This window comes from Astyanax mexicanus, chromosome 4 (genome assembly GCF_023375975.1).
Source record: "Astyanax mexicanus isolate ESR-SI-001 chromosome 4, AstMex3_surface, whole genome shotgun sequence".
NCBI lineage: Eukaryota > Metazoa > Chordata > Actinopteri > Characiformes > Acestrorhamphidae > Astyanax > Astyanax mexicanus.
The window spans coordinates 44,634,014-44,651,224 of record NC_064411.1 but is presented as its reverse complement, the minus strand read 5'-3'; the positions used below and the strand labels follow the sequence as shown (position 1 = coordinate 44,651,224).

General features: G+C 37.5%; 1 protein-coding gene across 1 annotated transcript in view; it reads left to right on the top strand.

Moving 5' to 3' along the window:
* Positions 1-1,721: 1,721 nt before the first annotated feature.
* Positions 1,722-17,211, top strand: part of LOC103038690 (gap junction delta-2 protein) — a 41,822-nt gene continuing 26,332 nt past the window's right edge. Inside the window, exon 1 of the mRNA XM_007232299.4 lies at positions 1,722-4,064. Coding sequence (XP_007232361.1) covers positions 3,994-4,064 — 71 coding nt within the window. The 5' untranslated portion in view covers positions 1,722-3,993. The remainder of the gene's footprint in view (positions 4,065-17,211) is intronic.

The following is a 17,211-nucleotide window of genomic DNA, read 5'->3' as shown; positions in this document are numbered from 1 at the left end:
GACATTCACGATTAGCTAACTATGTAGCAAATCTTTGTTGAACACTTCAATATCTCTAATGTTATGTGTCAAGAAGTGGCATTGACTTCTCCGGGCTTGGAGGCATCTGGGATGGACTATCACACAGTGGAAACCTGTATTGTGGTCAGATTAACTAGTATTCCAGATCTTTTTTAGAGGATATTAACATTGATATTAACAAAGATGAAAATATCCATCCATCATTAATGAATGCAGCAAAGTCCTCTGAGATCATAGAGCAACAAATTCTGCCTTCAAGACAACACCTATAGAGTTAACTGACCTAAGTCAGTTTCACCAGAACGTTAGACACCAGAAATCTTTTCTTCTGGTATTGGCAATCTTTGGAGCTCTTAGATTGTTTCTTTTAACAGTGCACACATAGCAACACAAAGACAGAGCCAATTCGACTGCAACCTGAGGTTTTTGCCAATCCGCAAAACCAGAAATCCACACAAAGAGTTTACAAGCTAAAGTTTACAACACCAAATATGAGCTACTGAATACTGACCATGCAACATACCCAACATTTTACAATTCTAAAACTGTAAAAGTTCACCCTTAACTATATTTGAAATCCCATTTATCTACTACTTTCTTACCTATTCCAAAACACAGACGTTTTATCCAGGGTTAAAAGCTTCTTTCTCTGGGTGTGCATGCATGCTGATTGTGTACACATGCAGTGTCTCCAGTACAGCTTGCTTTGGAAATTCTGGACGTATTTGAACGTTGGAAGATAAGAGTGGAGCCGTCCCAGAGGGGATAAAAGCCACAAATGTTCAAATCCATCAGCACAAACGAGATAACACCATACACAGTTCTCTGAGACCACACTCCACTCACAAACAGCCCAGAATAGATAGAGAGGCAGATAGAAGACGAGAGGGATTGCAGATGAAAAGAGAGACATAGTGTTTTGGATTGTGTTTGCAAGAGAAAGGGAAGGAGAAATATAGAGGAAGACTACAGATCTCTCAGTGAACTCTAGTCAGGTCAGGTGCTAAAGACAAAGATTTAGGTGCTGCTAAAACTGGGGGAAAAAACAACAAACAACCCTTTTAAATAGCTGGTCATCCAGAAAAAAAATGTTTGCTGGTCAATATGGCCAATTACTAGTTAACAAGCTAGCCTACCAGCATAGGGAATGTTTTTGTCTGGATTGTTTTCAGCAGGGAAGGCAAGCCTAGTTTTGCAGCCTAGTTAGTGGTATTTTAGCAATAGGGAGGTAGGGGCCAACATGCTCTTTATTTTGTTTTCCCTACTTCAACATGCTAAAATCTGAATTTAAGACAGGTTTGTTAAAAGCCTGATAATTTGAGAACCATCAGTGTGGATTAAGTTACCCAAAACCATATGATATAACTTTATATTATATTATATAAAGTACTATATATTAGTGTATTTTTTGTTACACCTGTAAATAAATAAATAAATACATAAATGCTTATAAAAATTATACTAATATATAGTACTTTATATAATATAATATTAGAATATATAATATAATACTATTGACTCTGCTCGGTTGCTCCTTCCTACCTCTGTCCCCATTGGTGGAGTGAGCCGTCAATCATCGTCAAGTACGCCGTTGGCCGCCAAGAGCCAATCACGCACAGAGACGTTTCAAAAAGAGGCGGAGTCTCGGGTTTAATACGGCGCGAAGAATCCGTTGACTCGTTTGCCGCCACTCGCTCGCGAGTTTGATTCCTGACTCGCTTTTTATTGTTTATTAACGGTAGTTTGTTTGTTGTTAGTAGATAGATAACCTAGCTCTTTCCCAAGGTTTAACAGCAGCTCAGTCCACCACCAAAGTGAACATACTGTCTGCACACTCGGTTAGAGGTTAGGTGTCGGAGGTCACAAAGGTATTTTTGTAGTGTAACTTAGCTGGATAGGTAGCTTTAGCTAGCTAGCTAGCTAGCTAGCTAGCTAGCTAGATAGATAGATAGATAGATAGATCATTTTTGCATAGATAGATATGTTAGATAGGTAGATAATATATGCATAGATAGATAGATAGATAGATAGATAGATAGATAGACAGATAGATAGATAATATATGCATAGATAGATGGATAGATAGATAGATAGATATTTTTTGCATAGATAGATAGATAGGTTAGATACACAGATAATATATGCTTAGATAGGTTAGATACACAGATAATATATGCTTAGATGGGTTAGATAGATGGATGGATAATTTTTGCATAGAGAGATAGGTTAGATAGATAGATAATATATGCACAGATAGGTTAGATAGATAATATATGCATAGATTAGATAGATAGATAGATAGATAGATAGATAGATAGATAGATAGATAGATAGATAGATGTTGGTGATATGGCCCTAAATTAATATCACAATATTTTAGGGTACTTTTGCAATAAGTATATTCTTAGCAATATGACGAAATATTGACATTTTTAAAAATTATTTTCATGAATATACTACTGCAAGAATAACAAAAAGAATTCATACATTCAGTGGAAACAAAATTGTTTTGTCTATTGCGTAAACAGTAACGCACCAAGACCTTGATTTTGCAGCATATTTAGTCCATGTAACTGCAAAACAAGTAAAAGTAAATACATTAAATAACAAAACGAATACAAAACAGTTAAAACAGTGATGCTCTGGGTGTCATTACTTTTGTCCATATAGTGTAGGATTTGGGTTCACAGTTTAAATAAAAAATGTAAGATAGGGTAATACACGCACATACACTCGGAGAGAGAGAGAGAGAGAGAGAGAGAGAGAGAGAGAGAGAGTGTGTAAAGCTACAGTGACAGAGAGCTCGAGCTGAGTGGAGGACAGGAGGAGGGGCTGAGGGAGAGAGGGAGAGAGAGAGGGAGGAGGGTGCACGAGGCCACGCGAGCGTGGCGAGGAGAGAAAGAGAGGCTCGTGCAGCCGGATCGTAAGGAAGGAGGCAGAGAGAGAGAGAGAGAGAGAGAGAGAGAGAGAGAGAAAGAAGGAAGGAGAGAAAGAAAAAGAGAGAGAAAGAGGGGAGACAGGGAAGACACTCAGGTAGGGAAAAAAGAAAGAAAAAGGAAGAAGAGAGAAGCGCGTGATGGAGAGGAGGAGAGGAGGCAGGTCTGATAGACGCGTTTAAAGACGGTCAGATGAGGAAGATCAAAGGAGAAGGTGTGTGTGAGTGTGTGTCAGTGATCGTGCAGATAGATGCGTGTATGATGCATAATTGACAGCGTGCTGGTTGAGTCCTGTGTGAGTGTGTGTGGCTGTGGGTATGTGTGTGTATGAGGTTGATTATGCAGTGCTGGTGCTGTCTGGTAAACGTGCCTGGTGGATTATAACAGATAAAGGAGAGAGGATGACTGTGTGTGTTTGAGTGTGTGTGTGTGTGTGTATTTGTGTGTGTTTGTGTATTTGTGTGTGTGTGTGTAGTTAATGGTAGATAGAAAGAAAGGCAGGGTGCTGCAGGTTGCTCTGTGTGTATATGTGTGTGTATGTGTTGAGTGGACAGTTGAGGGGTCAAGCAGGTGAGGGCGAGGTCAGGCTGGGGTAGTTCAGGGGGTAGTGCAGGTGAAGCCCCCCCAAGCATACTCAAATGAGGCAAACAGGGTGAGGGGGTGCATCCAAGGGGCATCCCAGGACAAGCAAGTGGAGCATCCCTCCACTTCCCTCCTCTACCTCCCTCTCTTCCTCGTGCTTTCATCAGACTGCATCACTATCTGCCGGCTACTGCCTGGTTGAGAAGAACCAGCCCTGACTGAAGATGAACCTGGTGAACCTGATGATGAACATGGGCACTTGAACCTTCTCAAACCCTAAGAACCTCCGGTAAAGCCAGGTATCCTCTCTGTCTCTCTTTCCTTCCCTTCCGCTGCTGCTTCTGCTGCTACTACCCTACCTCCAAGGAGAGGACAACCAAAGGAACCTGAGGAGAACGCCAGTGGTCCCTCAAGTCACTACCTGGTGCTTGGTGGATGCCTCCTGTATCCAACCATGGGGGAATGGACCATCTTGGAACGCCTCCTGGAGGCTGCTGTCCAGCAGCACTCTACTATGATAGGAAGGTAAGGAAGACACTCTTATTGTGCTTATTATGCACACCGATTCACCACCTGTTCTGTTTAATCTGATTGAAACACAATAGCGAGTATTTTATGTTATGTTACTCATTACAAAATAAACAGTCATGCATGTGGTTTAAAGATGTGTACAAAACCCATGAATTGTTTTAAGGGTCAGGAGGGACCTGCCACCATGTTTAACAGACAAACAGCAAAGAATACAATTGATTGATTAGAAATCAGGGCTGATCCAGACAAAAGGATGGGCTATCAGCAGTCTTTGTTTTAACCATTGTGTTTAGAGCACACCATTGTGTTGTAAAGCCACCAATATCAAGGAGGTTTCGGAATCTATTTTGGAGATTTTAGATTTTTAAAAGATGCAGGTTGAATCGGAACCAAAAAAAAAGACCTGATTGGAACATCCCTAATTGATAAACAGATAAAATAGAAAGATAATCTTTTGAAAGATATTTTTAGTATCGTCACCATCACAATGTAGGTAATATGTACTATTTACATAATCACAGAGTGCATAGAATCACCTACAATGTCAAATAAACCAAATGCAGCATGCTACAACTTTTTTGTATTCGAAACAGATATATATCTATAAACAATCATATATTTTAGTGTATTATTAATAGCATCACATTGGACCATTAACATCTAGTGAACCTGGTGTAATGTGGTGCTGGCTGGTACAGGAGTCTGTTAGTTGATGTATCAGAGCTGGGGATCTGATGCTTTCTCCGAGAGTATTGTCTGCCTATTGATGCTGCACTGGTGGCAGGTTGACTTCACATGTATCGGAGAAGGCTTGCCCTTGTCCATATTCTCCTAAAGTTGGAAGTGATTGTGTTGGTAAATCAGCTCAATTACATTGAGGAGACAATTGGGTTAAAAATGATACAAATACAGTTTGCTTAACTAGTTAAATCTTCTAAAATAGAAAATCTATTATGACCAGAAATTCAAAAATAATGTTTAATCATGTGGTGGATCTATAGCTTCATCAATTTGAAAAAGTAAATCAAAATTCCCACCATTCCATATGATATAAATCCAGTCTTTATGACAAGAAAGCTGCAATACAGAAGAGCCATATTGACGCAGGCCACTCAGTACACGCTTGCATTGTAGATTTTGGCCCATTATGGTGGCTTATGGCCGAGTGAGTGACTTCCTGGCTGATCATATGTTGGTGGGGCTTTGAGTTAATCTCGCATGCTGGGGGAAGCAAACACAGGCTCCCCCGGGCTTGGCTCGAACCCAGCATGCCTGCTTTAATGGCACGGACAAGAGCAAGACCTTATGTGACATAGATTACTTCTTTTTTCCTCCTCCGATTTTTATTTTTACTGCATTTCCCTTTATGTTTTTCCTTTCTTCACAATTTGATACATCAGGGCATAATAATAATAATAATAGTAGTGATCTTTAATATTGATACTGATATACAGTATATCATCATTCTTACAGGTTGTAATACACTGCAAGATTTACAGAGAAATATGACATCTATTGTTCGGCTAAATATAAATCACAGCCCTGGATCTATTCTTAGAACAACAGAATGGGATTCAACCAGAATCTGATTAGACAATAGAAAACAAAGAACATGTTGCTTCCAAGCGAAAATCCTCATGCCTTTAGATAAGCATTGACCTCTAGGACTACCTTACAACATTTCAACTGTCCTCTACATCAAGCTCAGTTTAGGAAACAACATAATCATCATATAATGAGGTTTTACATTTTTAAAAGAAGAAATTAGACAATAGGAAATCAAGAACAGCTACTTCAATTCTATACTCTAATAAGCAAGGGTTTATTAGTGCTGTAAAGAACCAGTATTTAAAAAAAAAGCTGTAATTTAGCATGTTTCTTTCTTTCTGTTGATACTGTTTATATTTATGTTTAAACTCATATCTAAAGTATAAGGGAAAATTGGCACAGTATGGAAAATACAAGTTTTAGTTGAGTTTAGTTTAATTGAAGACAGTATGAATTGTCTGCTCAACTTTTTTTTTTACATTACCATTTCTTCTTACTATGCTTCAAAGATGTTTGAATACTGGATTCAACATCCAATATTAATTCATCATAGTAGGCACATTTTAGATGCCTAAAAGGCCAGAGAAGTCAGCAGCAACGCTTCTGAACATGTGTTAATGTAAGGCTACAGAATACAGTATGTATTTCCTGGTGGGTGGTGTATATCTTTAATGGAGTTCATAAAAATATAAATAATGTTGATGTTCACTCTCTCTAATTTTGGAGTCACTCTAGGAAAAGGCATTAAATTCCTAGCTAAAACAAGATCATTTTTTGGATTTTCTCGGCTGTTAAACATGGTGGTGGGTAATTTTTGACACTTAAGAACACCCAAGGATTAAAGAAGTAAGTGTAGAACCTCTGCATAATGTTTTTTAGCTTCTATTATAAATATCATATAATGTTAAAACTGTCATGGATCTCCAAAATGCCAACTTGCAGGAGACCTTCTATCCTTGTAGTAGAGGTGTGTGTAAAAAGTAAAAATGTTATTCCAAGTCATTTTAGACATTTCTGTTGTCCAGGTTGTGGATAATGGCAATACTGTTTGTACAGTAAGCATTTAAACAAAACTACTGAGGGCAAAGCAATCCCATAATAACACTCTGAAATGTATCTGTAAGCATTAACTGCATCATCATTGTGCAAAAACTCAAAACCTTGTGTCTCCAGTATGGCAAAATGCTGACAATAAAATATATATTATTTTAAAAATGAAAGCCAGTGTAAAAATAATACAAAGAGCAACTGTGAGATTCACTTTACTATATTAAAAAGCATGCGTGGCCCTGAAGACATGCTAAATTGACTCGAAAGGAGCATCCTTTATATGACTTATCCGACTTTCTATTTGTTCTCAGGCCAGTTTCATGTTCATGCATGCTATTATGTCATGCCTTAGGAGAATGAATCTCTGTGTAACCGCTTTATTTAGAGCAAGAATGAGTCAATGTGTTGCTCCAGGAGGACAATCAAGAACAGAACTCGTGTGCGTGAAAGGGAATTGGGCTTCTCCGCAGGGAGCATGAATCTGCACAGCTTCCTGAAAAGTGGAGAAAAATTTATATAACACAGAATAAGGCAGGTTGGGCTTCGGGATCATTTGAAGGGTGCAGGAGCTTGTTATGAATAAAGCATGGTGTACTGTGACTTTAGCTTGAAACAGCTAGAGGAATTCAGAAATACAAATTTTAAACATTCAAGAATTTACAGAACCATGCTTCCTTTTATTCACACACAAACGGCTTGAATTATAAGTAACTCTAAGTGAAGAACTGTACAGATATTTCTTGGTGCCACTGCAGGAATACTGTGCATGCATACAGCTTTTAAATAAGTGGTGTTGTTTTTGTGCAGTAAGTGTTAGGAATGCACTGATGTGAGAATTCTGGGCCAATGGCGATATACGATATTACACATGTATTAATTTGCAGATTCGGCAGAACGACTAGATGCCCTACTATAACGTTATACCTAATAAAATAAATAAATAAATAAATTAAAAAATATATTTTAAAGTTGCACAGCCAGTGTCTGCGAATTATAGCCAGAATTATTTTTTATTTTGTCAGGCATACATCAGCAAGAATCGATTTGAAAGATTGGCCAGATCGGCCGATACCAATATAATTCTGATATTTATCTTGCATTCACAGTAGTAGTTGGCTGAACAAAATTATTGTGGCCAAAACTGTCCGATAGGAAAAGTACATAGAAAGGTGTCTTAGTTTGAGCTTCTTTTTAATAGCCTATTGGTCACACATATGGAACAGGTATGTGTTTCTTAAAGCCTCTAAGAGCCTAAATGCCTTTTCTTTCTAATTAAGTTAATCATAATCCTCAGGGCCTACATTGCTAACAATAAAAATATATCTTACTAAACTTTCCAAAATGTAATAAATATCTGCTTCATTTCACCAGAATCACCATCATTTCGATGTAGAATGTAGAGTTCTAAAAGTGGGTTAATGTTACCTCAGCAAAAGTTTAGCTAAAGTTAAAGCTAAAGACTTGTACTGAAGAGCTAAAGCTAAACCTGGAGAGCTAAAGCTAAAGTTAAAATGGGAAAAGCTAAAACTATGTGTTCGCCATGGCATGTAGTTGTCCCACTACTTAATGCCACAGAGACGAAAAAGACAATGGGGCACCTGGTGCATCTTCTCCACCTGTTACACCTCAACCATCTATATGTCTATATTTTAGCTGGTAACTCAAAAAAGCAATTCGGTGACAATTCAAAATGTTGTGTTAACCTAGCCTTAGCAACCACCTAGTAACATTTTAGCAACCAACACCTACTCTGTTCAAAACTACCAATATACTCATAGTTTCTGAAGGAACTACACTTGAACTACACTCGTTCTCATGGCCCCAAGTCATTGAGTAGAGTTCAGACGCTGGAATGCCGGTTGCTAAGGGCCGAATCGTCTGAGACAGTCTGGTCTGCTTAAAGCTAACAGCTCAGATCTGCTGCTTTATCGTGATCAGTTTGATTTATGCGTTCGCTCTATGTTACGCAGACAGGTTCATGGTTTTCATTTGTGAACGGTTACGTAGTGGAGTCCAGTCTACAGCAGGTCTCCATTTACGAATCCTAAAATGGAGAGGGGCCTTTATGATTTCTTGTTTATTGGAGGGAGCTTAATATAGCCATTAGTCATTACAGATGAGATCCAAACATTTCAAGCAATACTCCTTTCATATCCACCTGTACATAATGAATAGCTCACTTCCACTCACAGGCCGCTTTCTCGAGAGGCTATTTCCCAAAATGCATTTGCTGTCTAAAGCCTTTAAACAATAAGATTAAGTACTTAAATCTGATTTCCTGCTTTTTTTTTTACTTTTTGATTTATGAAACATAGTTTATAGATAAACTGTATTGATTAAAAAAAAACTTTTTATTTTGATTTTAAAGTTTATAAACATAATACAAATAAGAATAAGAACACATGGCAAGGAAACATTAAGAAGAGAGAAAAAAAGAGGAGGGAGAGCAGTTATATATAATTAGGCCTGTATAGTTTCTATCTGGTCCACTGGAATGTCCTTGAGATCAATAACTTTCAATAAATGGTTGCCAGGTGTTACTTTAGTATTCTTCTTTAATTTATAAGTTATTTTTTCTAGGTGTCTACAACTCTTAAGTTCGGAAAGCCACATCCAAACAGGTATAGGGGCTTCTGATTTCCATTTAAGTGCTACACATATTTTTTAGCAGTAATTAGCATAATTTCAGTAAATTTTAGAGCATATTTATTTCTAAAATCTGCGTAAGTAAAATTTCTCAAAGACAAATCTCTGGTTCTACTAAGAAGGTATTTTCGTTTCGACTTTTTGACAGAAAGGAAATACTTTAGGGCATGTCCAGGTGCAATGCAGAAACGTTCCTTCAACAGAGCCTCATCTAAAACAAAGGAGGGACATTTTGGAGTAAAATCTGTGCAATTTAGAAGTTGGTGTATAAAATTATATTGAATTAATCTATATCTAAGTAGATGTAACCCTATCTTTACACAGGAACTGTTCTGATCTTCATGTGGAATTTTTTTACTCTTATAAATACTTTGGACACAGATGTGTTTTTTTATAGCATAACATTGATTCCCAGAAACCGTGGCCTTGAAAATGGCTGTTTGGTTTAGTTTTTTCTTCCTTTGGCTTTTGATCAAACTGTTTGCATGTTGGCATGGTAGCAAATTCATTTTCATTTCCATCCTATGAGAATTAGCTGCAGTAGCATACAGAGACGTGCCACATGGCATGAGACAAGATGTAGTATCATGTCCAATGGAGGCTAAAGAATACTGCACTGATGCACTGACTGAATTCACATAGTCTTGAGCCATGAGCAGACTGGGTAGTGTCCAGCCCCATTTACAAGATAACACCTCACAACTTATGCAGCTGTGAGTGTTCCAGAACTGTCCCCTGAGGCAATACTCCATGATCAGTTAATGATTTATACTGCTACCCCATGACTTTTGGCATGTGAGTGTAATTAACCTCAGTAGAGTAGACTTCAGGTTTTCAATTTTTAACTCAACTCAAAAAAATGAAAAGGCATTCCATTTCCTTATTACATTAAACAAGATTGATCTCTAATAATTCCATATCTGTGTTCTATTTAATGAGAGACCAAACTTAAGTCTAAACTTAAGCCATTAGATGATTTTACTGTATGTCCATAAGATAAATGAATAGCTTTCTTGGTGATCCAAAATCAAGGTATATAATTCCTGCAATTCAGCATCTAAGTATATTGAATTGACTGGAATAATGGCTGCCTTTAAGCACATTTTTAGATTTACTGGTGTCTTTTAAAACTGTTTATTACAGTTTATCACAAGTATATTCAATGTCATTCTGGAGAATTTCAGACTGTTTCAAACCGGAAAGCTAACTGAACCTACTTTAGCTAAGCTAACCTACCTTAATGATGTAGTACAGTCAGACATGATTGATAGCATGACTCATGCTAGCAGAATGCTATCATGTGCTTCTTTATTTTGTCTGAAAGGAAAGCTGGCACATTTTACCTTTCATTAGAATATGTTTCAAACTGATTGTCAGCAATGGCACCAAATTGCATACCAGTGTTAGACAGTGCCAACACACACAAACACTTGCACACACATATATAGCACCAGAAGGCATTAAAAACAGTTTGGAGCAGAAATAACTAATTTACTAAGAAGAAATCATTAAAAAAAATCATTCAAAAAGTTTACACTTGGGTGTTATTTAGAAATGCCATTTAAGCCAATGGTGTGCACTGATACTTAATGAGATTGTTTCAGAAGATATTAGCACTCATTAAATGCCTCTCAGCCAATCACACTGCGAGGTCGGTTTTAGCTGTGGTATAATTTCCAATTCTTTAACTTTTATTGAAGTGTGGAGAGATGTAAGCACATGTTCGAGCCTAAAACTGAAGTACAAGAAGAACATGGCTTTTAGACTTGTACCAACAAGGAGCACATAGGGAATACATTCGGAATACTGATTGGTGTGACTCCAGTACATGTTTCCACTGTATGATGATGGTCTATCTCAGTATATTGTTTAGTTTAAATTTTACATACTGTTTTATGCCTTTGTGTGTATACTAGGGGTGTCACGATTCTCTAAATCCTCGATTCGATTTCATTTTCGATTTGAGGGTCACGATTCGATTCGATTCTCGATTTTCTTGTTTTTTTTTTTCTTGTTATTATTTTATGCCTCATAAAATTTAAATAATATATTTATTATTATTATTATTATAAATATTATAAATATTATTATTATTATTTATTAAGATATATATGGTAATGCCATCTAGTGACTTTTTTTGGTAGCAACAGTGTGCACTATTAAAACAAGCAGTTTCTCAGAGCTGTGTGTGGATGGCTGGTGAAACTGCTCATTACATGAAGCTGCAGTTCTTCATCCAACCACTAGCAGCAGCAGCACAAGCTCCGCTCTCTTCACTCAGTCACTACTTCAGTACAGCCCAGCCACGGGCTACAGAGCTCAGCCAGTCCGTTTTTACTGTTTCTGTAAACAAATAAAGGTTTTAACCCCACTAACCGGATAATACAGCTCACTACAGTTCATCTTTCAGCCCAAGCAGCTAACAGCAGCAGGTTAGAACAGCCGACACGGAGGCACTGCTCGGATTACATTATAAACAGGTCAGTTAGCGCGCTGCTAACCTCAGGATGTTTATAACTACGGAGTTTAGTGGACACACCACGGCCGCCAGGTAAGTCTTTTAAAGGCTACTGAAGACTATTAAAGGCTATTAGAGTGTAACCCCTGGCTCCCAGGGGTTACAAGAGGTTATTGAAAGCATTATTGGGGGGCAGAAATCAGTACAGGCTGGTTAGATAAGTGATGTGGGTATTGTCTTATAAATATTTACACATAACTTATATCTCTCCTGAAAAGCTTTTATTTTAGTCAGAAACACGCTTGTGTTTACTTTATCTGAGAGAAAGATGTTTTTTTAATTCAATGGAAAGCAACAGGTGTAGTCAATTATAAGTTTAAGATTTTTAATCCACCTCACTGTGATCTATAGTCAGTGTTCTCAAGTCACACTGACACACGCATTTCAGCGAGTTCACACGCTCTCACCTGCGCGCACCCACCCCTCCGTCAGATACAGATACAAAACCTGCGCGCCCAACCCCCGCCCCCCCTCCCCCGTTGGACAGATAAAAACAGTGATCACACTCCCGCCGACTGCGCTCATGCAGTGGCTATCTCTATTTAAATGAATAGGATGCGCTGTGTTGGTGCCGCGCCATTTGCGTAGCGCGCGCGGGAGGGATCGTCGATCCTCTTTTTGACTTCGATACTCGAGATCGTGACCTCATTTCGATTCGATTTCGATAAAATATCGAGATCGTGACACCCCTAGTGTATACATGTAGCTGCTACAGTTGTTTTTGGGAGGTAAAGATTAGATATAAAATCAGATCCTATGTTGTTTTCTCTTCTTTCTCTTTACAGCCTCAAACTGGTTGTCTTAAAACAGTTAGATTTACAAGATGTCTTCAGAAAGCGTGATAAAAGAAAGTTAAAAGCCTTTTCTTTCTCCAGCTGGAAGAACTATATTTGGAATATGGATATTTCAGATGAATCACCTTTAAAACTCAGCTGAAACTGACTTTCACAGGCAGCAAACAAAAACGGCTCTCATAATTAGAGATATACAAAAGAAGCTGCATTGCTGTAAATTGTATTTTATAATCAAAATAAATTAAACCAAATTCTTGCCTTATTCTACTATCAGCAGTTACTAAGGAATTATTTGGTCTAACTATGTTTATTTGATTCAAATGCCCAGCATTGTCCAGGTTGTAACACACTTTGTAATTATATATTCAGATATGTGGAGATTTGAAAAATCATACTTTATAGGCATTTATTAACTTCCTTTAATGGCTGCACGTTCATTCATTCCTTCAGAGCCTCTCTTTATTCATTCATAAACTGAGTAATCTGCTCATGTTTTAACTTTTTCAACCACAGACTGACCCACTGCTTACATGGTTGCTCTTACTAGTTGCTCATACTTACATAGAGATTAATCATTTCATTCATCTCTCCATGCATGCTTCTCTAAATCAGGATCCTTTACTGAGGCTCCAAAAGACAGTAGATAGACTATACACTGTACTGCCAAAAGTATTCATCTGTCTGCTTTTGCATGCATATGAACTTGAGTGACATCCCATACTTAATCCACAGGGTTTAATATGATGTCAGCCCACCCTTTACAGCTATTACTACTTTTCTGAGAAGACATTTCACAAGGTTTAAGAGTGTGTTTATGGGAATTTTGGCCATTCTTTCAGAAACGCATTTGTGAGGTCAGACACTGATGTTGGACGAGAAGGCCCAAAGGTGTACTATTAGATTGAGATATAAATAGTATTTTATAGTGTGGCAATCAACCAGTTGTTGCAGATGCAGCACATAGAGGTTAGATATAAAGTACCGGTAATTAGTGCTGGGCGATATGGGAAAAATCATATATATCACGATATGAATTTTTAAAAATCACGATAACGATATATATCATGATATACCACATTATTATACCACTTTATTTCAAAGTGACATTAAACCAAACTTTCACAAATGAGAATTACTACCTTTTAGTGCAGCAATATATATTTATCAAATGAAAACAGATGAAGTAGATGCAGTAGCTAATTTTTTTAAAAGAACAATGCGTCCCATTGTTCAGCTCTCATGAGTTTAATAACGTAAAGCATGTCGCAAACCGGCGTGTCTGCATGTGTCTGTCAAATACACGCGAGTCATGTCCAAAACCACATTATGAAGCTTTTTTTTGCGAAGATTATTTTATTATCACTTATATAAAAGAGTTTATGCAAAGTGACCACGCCAATACATTTCATAGTAGCCTACTTTATATATTTGCATGAATAATTGATTAAATTACTGTAGAAACGATAGGGACGATAGAAGGTAGGTAGCACGATAGACACTTTTCTATAGTCCCCACGATATTTATTGTCATATCACACAGCACTACCGGTAATGCTGTAAAATGTTTTTAAAGCTGCAGTCCAGTATTTTTTCCAGTATTCCAGTGTTTTTTATTAAAATACTCCTCCATATGCTCTATGCAATTACACATTTTCACCAGAGAGGTCACTAAATCCCCCAAATCAAAGTTACGTACTTCCTCTTTAAGGAAAATGTTTTAAAAGGTTTTAAAAGCATATATAAATAGAAACACTGAGTAGAAAAATGCAGCAATGGTGAGAGAGAGGAAAAGATGAGATACAGGGAGGAAGAGAGTAGAATGAACATAAAAGAGATTAGCCTAGCCCTGAAGTGACTGGGGGCCTTGTTTGTTTCCTCGGTTCGAGTGCACACTGAGGCCAAGCTCTTAATAGGACCTGAGTCTGTGAGTCAACCAGGCTTACCCAGGTTAAAAATGCACACAGCTCGATTCAGCTTCCCGGCAGAAACTCTCCCTCTGATCGAGTGAGCATTTCAGCACAGTTTATTTTTATAAAAGCAGAAAAATGTCAAATATTATGGGCCAAGAACAAGTATCGTGTCCCATGACGATACAGTAGTTGCAGTAGTGTATTTTAGAAATATTTCTTTAAAATTCAATGTTTTATAATATCGCCATGAATATGGTTATCACAATAATACCCTGAAATATTGTGATATTTATTTTATCAGCTTTAACTATGATTGGCAAGAAATCTTAGACTTTTCTATTAGCCAATTCGTCTTGAAATGCATATTTAAATGCAGCTTGTATTTTCAGTGTTTAAATATGTGAATGAGGTAGAATTCTGAGACATACCGCTATTTCAGAAGATTGCCTCATCCTAAATGTGCTTCGTTTCCCATTAGCATGGATTGCCTGAGGGCTTATTCTTTTTAAACTTAAACAAAAACAGTTCACCCTCTCTTTCTATGTCTTTGAATAAACCTTCCCAGGTGTGTGTGTGTCCAGTGTGAAAGTCATGTATAACTATTAATATCACATTCACATTTTCCTTAAACTCAGCTGGTAGAGAACACACTGACATGCCAAAAGTCATAGGATAACAGTATGTCAAAAGATAATGAAGTGTTATCTGAGGGGATAGCTTGAGAACACCCACCCACCTTGTGAGAGATAGAACACTGGCCAGCATGCTCATGGTGAGTAGGTGTGAATTAGAAAATATGGCATTACCACCCAGAGTGGACCGTGCAGTTGCTAGTAATGATCATGACTGGCAGCTTCTGGCTAGAACTTCCCATGCAAACAGAGCAAAGTAGTTCAGTGCAGTGTTCTTTAGATTTAATGGAACATGCTAAAAGCAATGGGACATGATACTCTGTGTATACAGTATTAAGGCTGAAAATCATGGCAAAGGGTTTCCGAATTTGAACAATGCAAACATAGCAACACTTTTGCGGTTTTGTGTGTATTGCACAGCAATTATATCTCTAACTTAACACATGTAATTGAGCAGTAGCACACTGTTTACAAGTTCAGGGGCTGGATGAACCTACTGTGCATAAATTCAAACATAGGCCAGCTGTAACGTAAATGTTTACTAAATCTAGATTAATGCATTATTAAATTAAAACAACTTCCACCACATAAACTAGTATATACTTAAGAGTTGGTAGCTACTAAATATTTACACCTAACCAGTGTGTACCAGTTATAAGTTGACACTGAACCAATGAATGCCATTATATGGTTTGTATGGCGTTTCAAGCTGGATGAAAAAAAACACTGGGTGTTGAGATGCTTTTGAAAGACAAGATAATGCAAACACACACACACACATCTGGTTGAAAAACGGGTTTACAAGGCATATTCATTGATCGATATATTTGTTTTTATAATGTAAAAGTGATATACAGACTGGTGGTGCAACCGGATTTAGAAAAAGGATAGTTTAAAACCAACTGGTAGTAACCAAGGACTTTGCAGATTTGGTGAAACCCAGCCCAGGTGTGCACATCTGACAATTTTCCATCCAAAAAAAAAGCTAGAAAAATTAGAAAACCATGCATTCCGGAAAAAAATATCTTTCATTAACATATTTGTTTTTGCTGCCTGCCATGCTACCCCACTTTTTCCCTCATTAAAATGTAGCGATTACCACCCAAACACCACTCCACAAAAATAACACCTGAACCAGTCTGACACATAATTCCCAGTTTAGCCGATATGGGTTTAATTACCTTTTCTGTAATGTTTTCACACACGGTTTGCCACACATGCAAATTATGCATGTACTTGTACACCCACTCTGCTGATTAAAACCAGCAAACATAGAATGAACATTGTGTCACAAATGTATATGTCGCTAAGTGTGTCTGTTCCAGGGCTGAGCATTGGTCATTAGTATTATATTAGAGAACTGACATGCCATGAGTCATGAGATAGTATTATATAAAATTGTCATGAAATGTTACCTCAGGGGATAGCTTAGGAACACCCACACCTGTATGATGTGAGTTTGGTTTCATTCCAAGGCAAGCAAGGCCTGATAGTGGGTTTCAGATAGATGGAACATTCCATTTCCATTTTAAGTTGTGTGGACATTAAACTATCCTTAATCCACAGTGTCGCATGTGTCATGGAAGACTCACATTACCACCCACAGTGGACAGCGCAGTGGGTGATAATGATCGTGATCTACAGTTTCTGGCTAGAATTGTCCAAAGGAACATACAAACAACTATGGAAGAAATATTCCCAGTAGCACATGGGCATGTCAGTGACAATGACTTTATGTCAACATTTAAGGTGCACCTCATTTAATTTACCTCTCAGACTACCCAGTGTTTAAACTTTTTACTTGTCTTATGGTTTAAATAAGTACCCACCACCATGTTTAACAGCAGTGAAAATGACCTAGAATTACCCCAACATTAGGGAAAGTGATATCACTACTGTTCAGAATATCAGAAAATAATTTGCTATACCACCAAGGTACATATATTGTCTTTGGGTCATTTTTGATAATTAATACCTGGAACACATGAATTCTTACTATGTAAAAATTGAAAAATTGTTCAGAACATAAATATATTCATTATG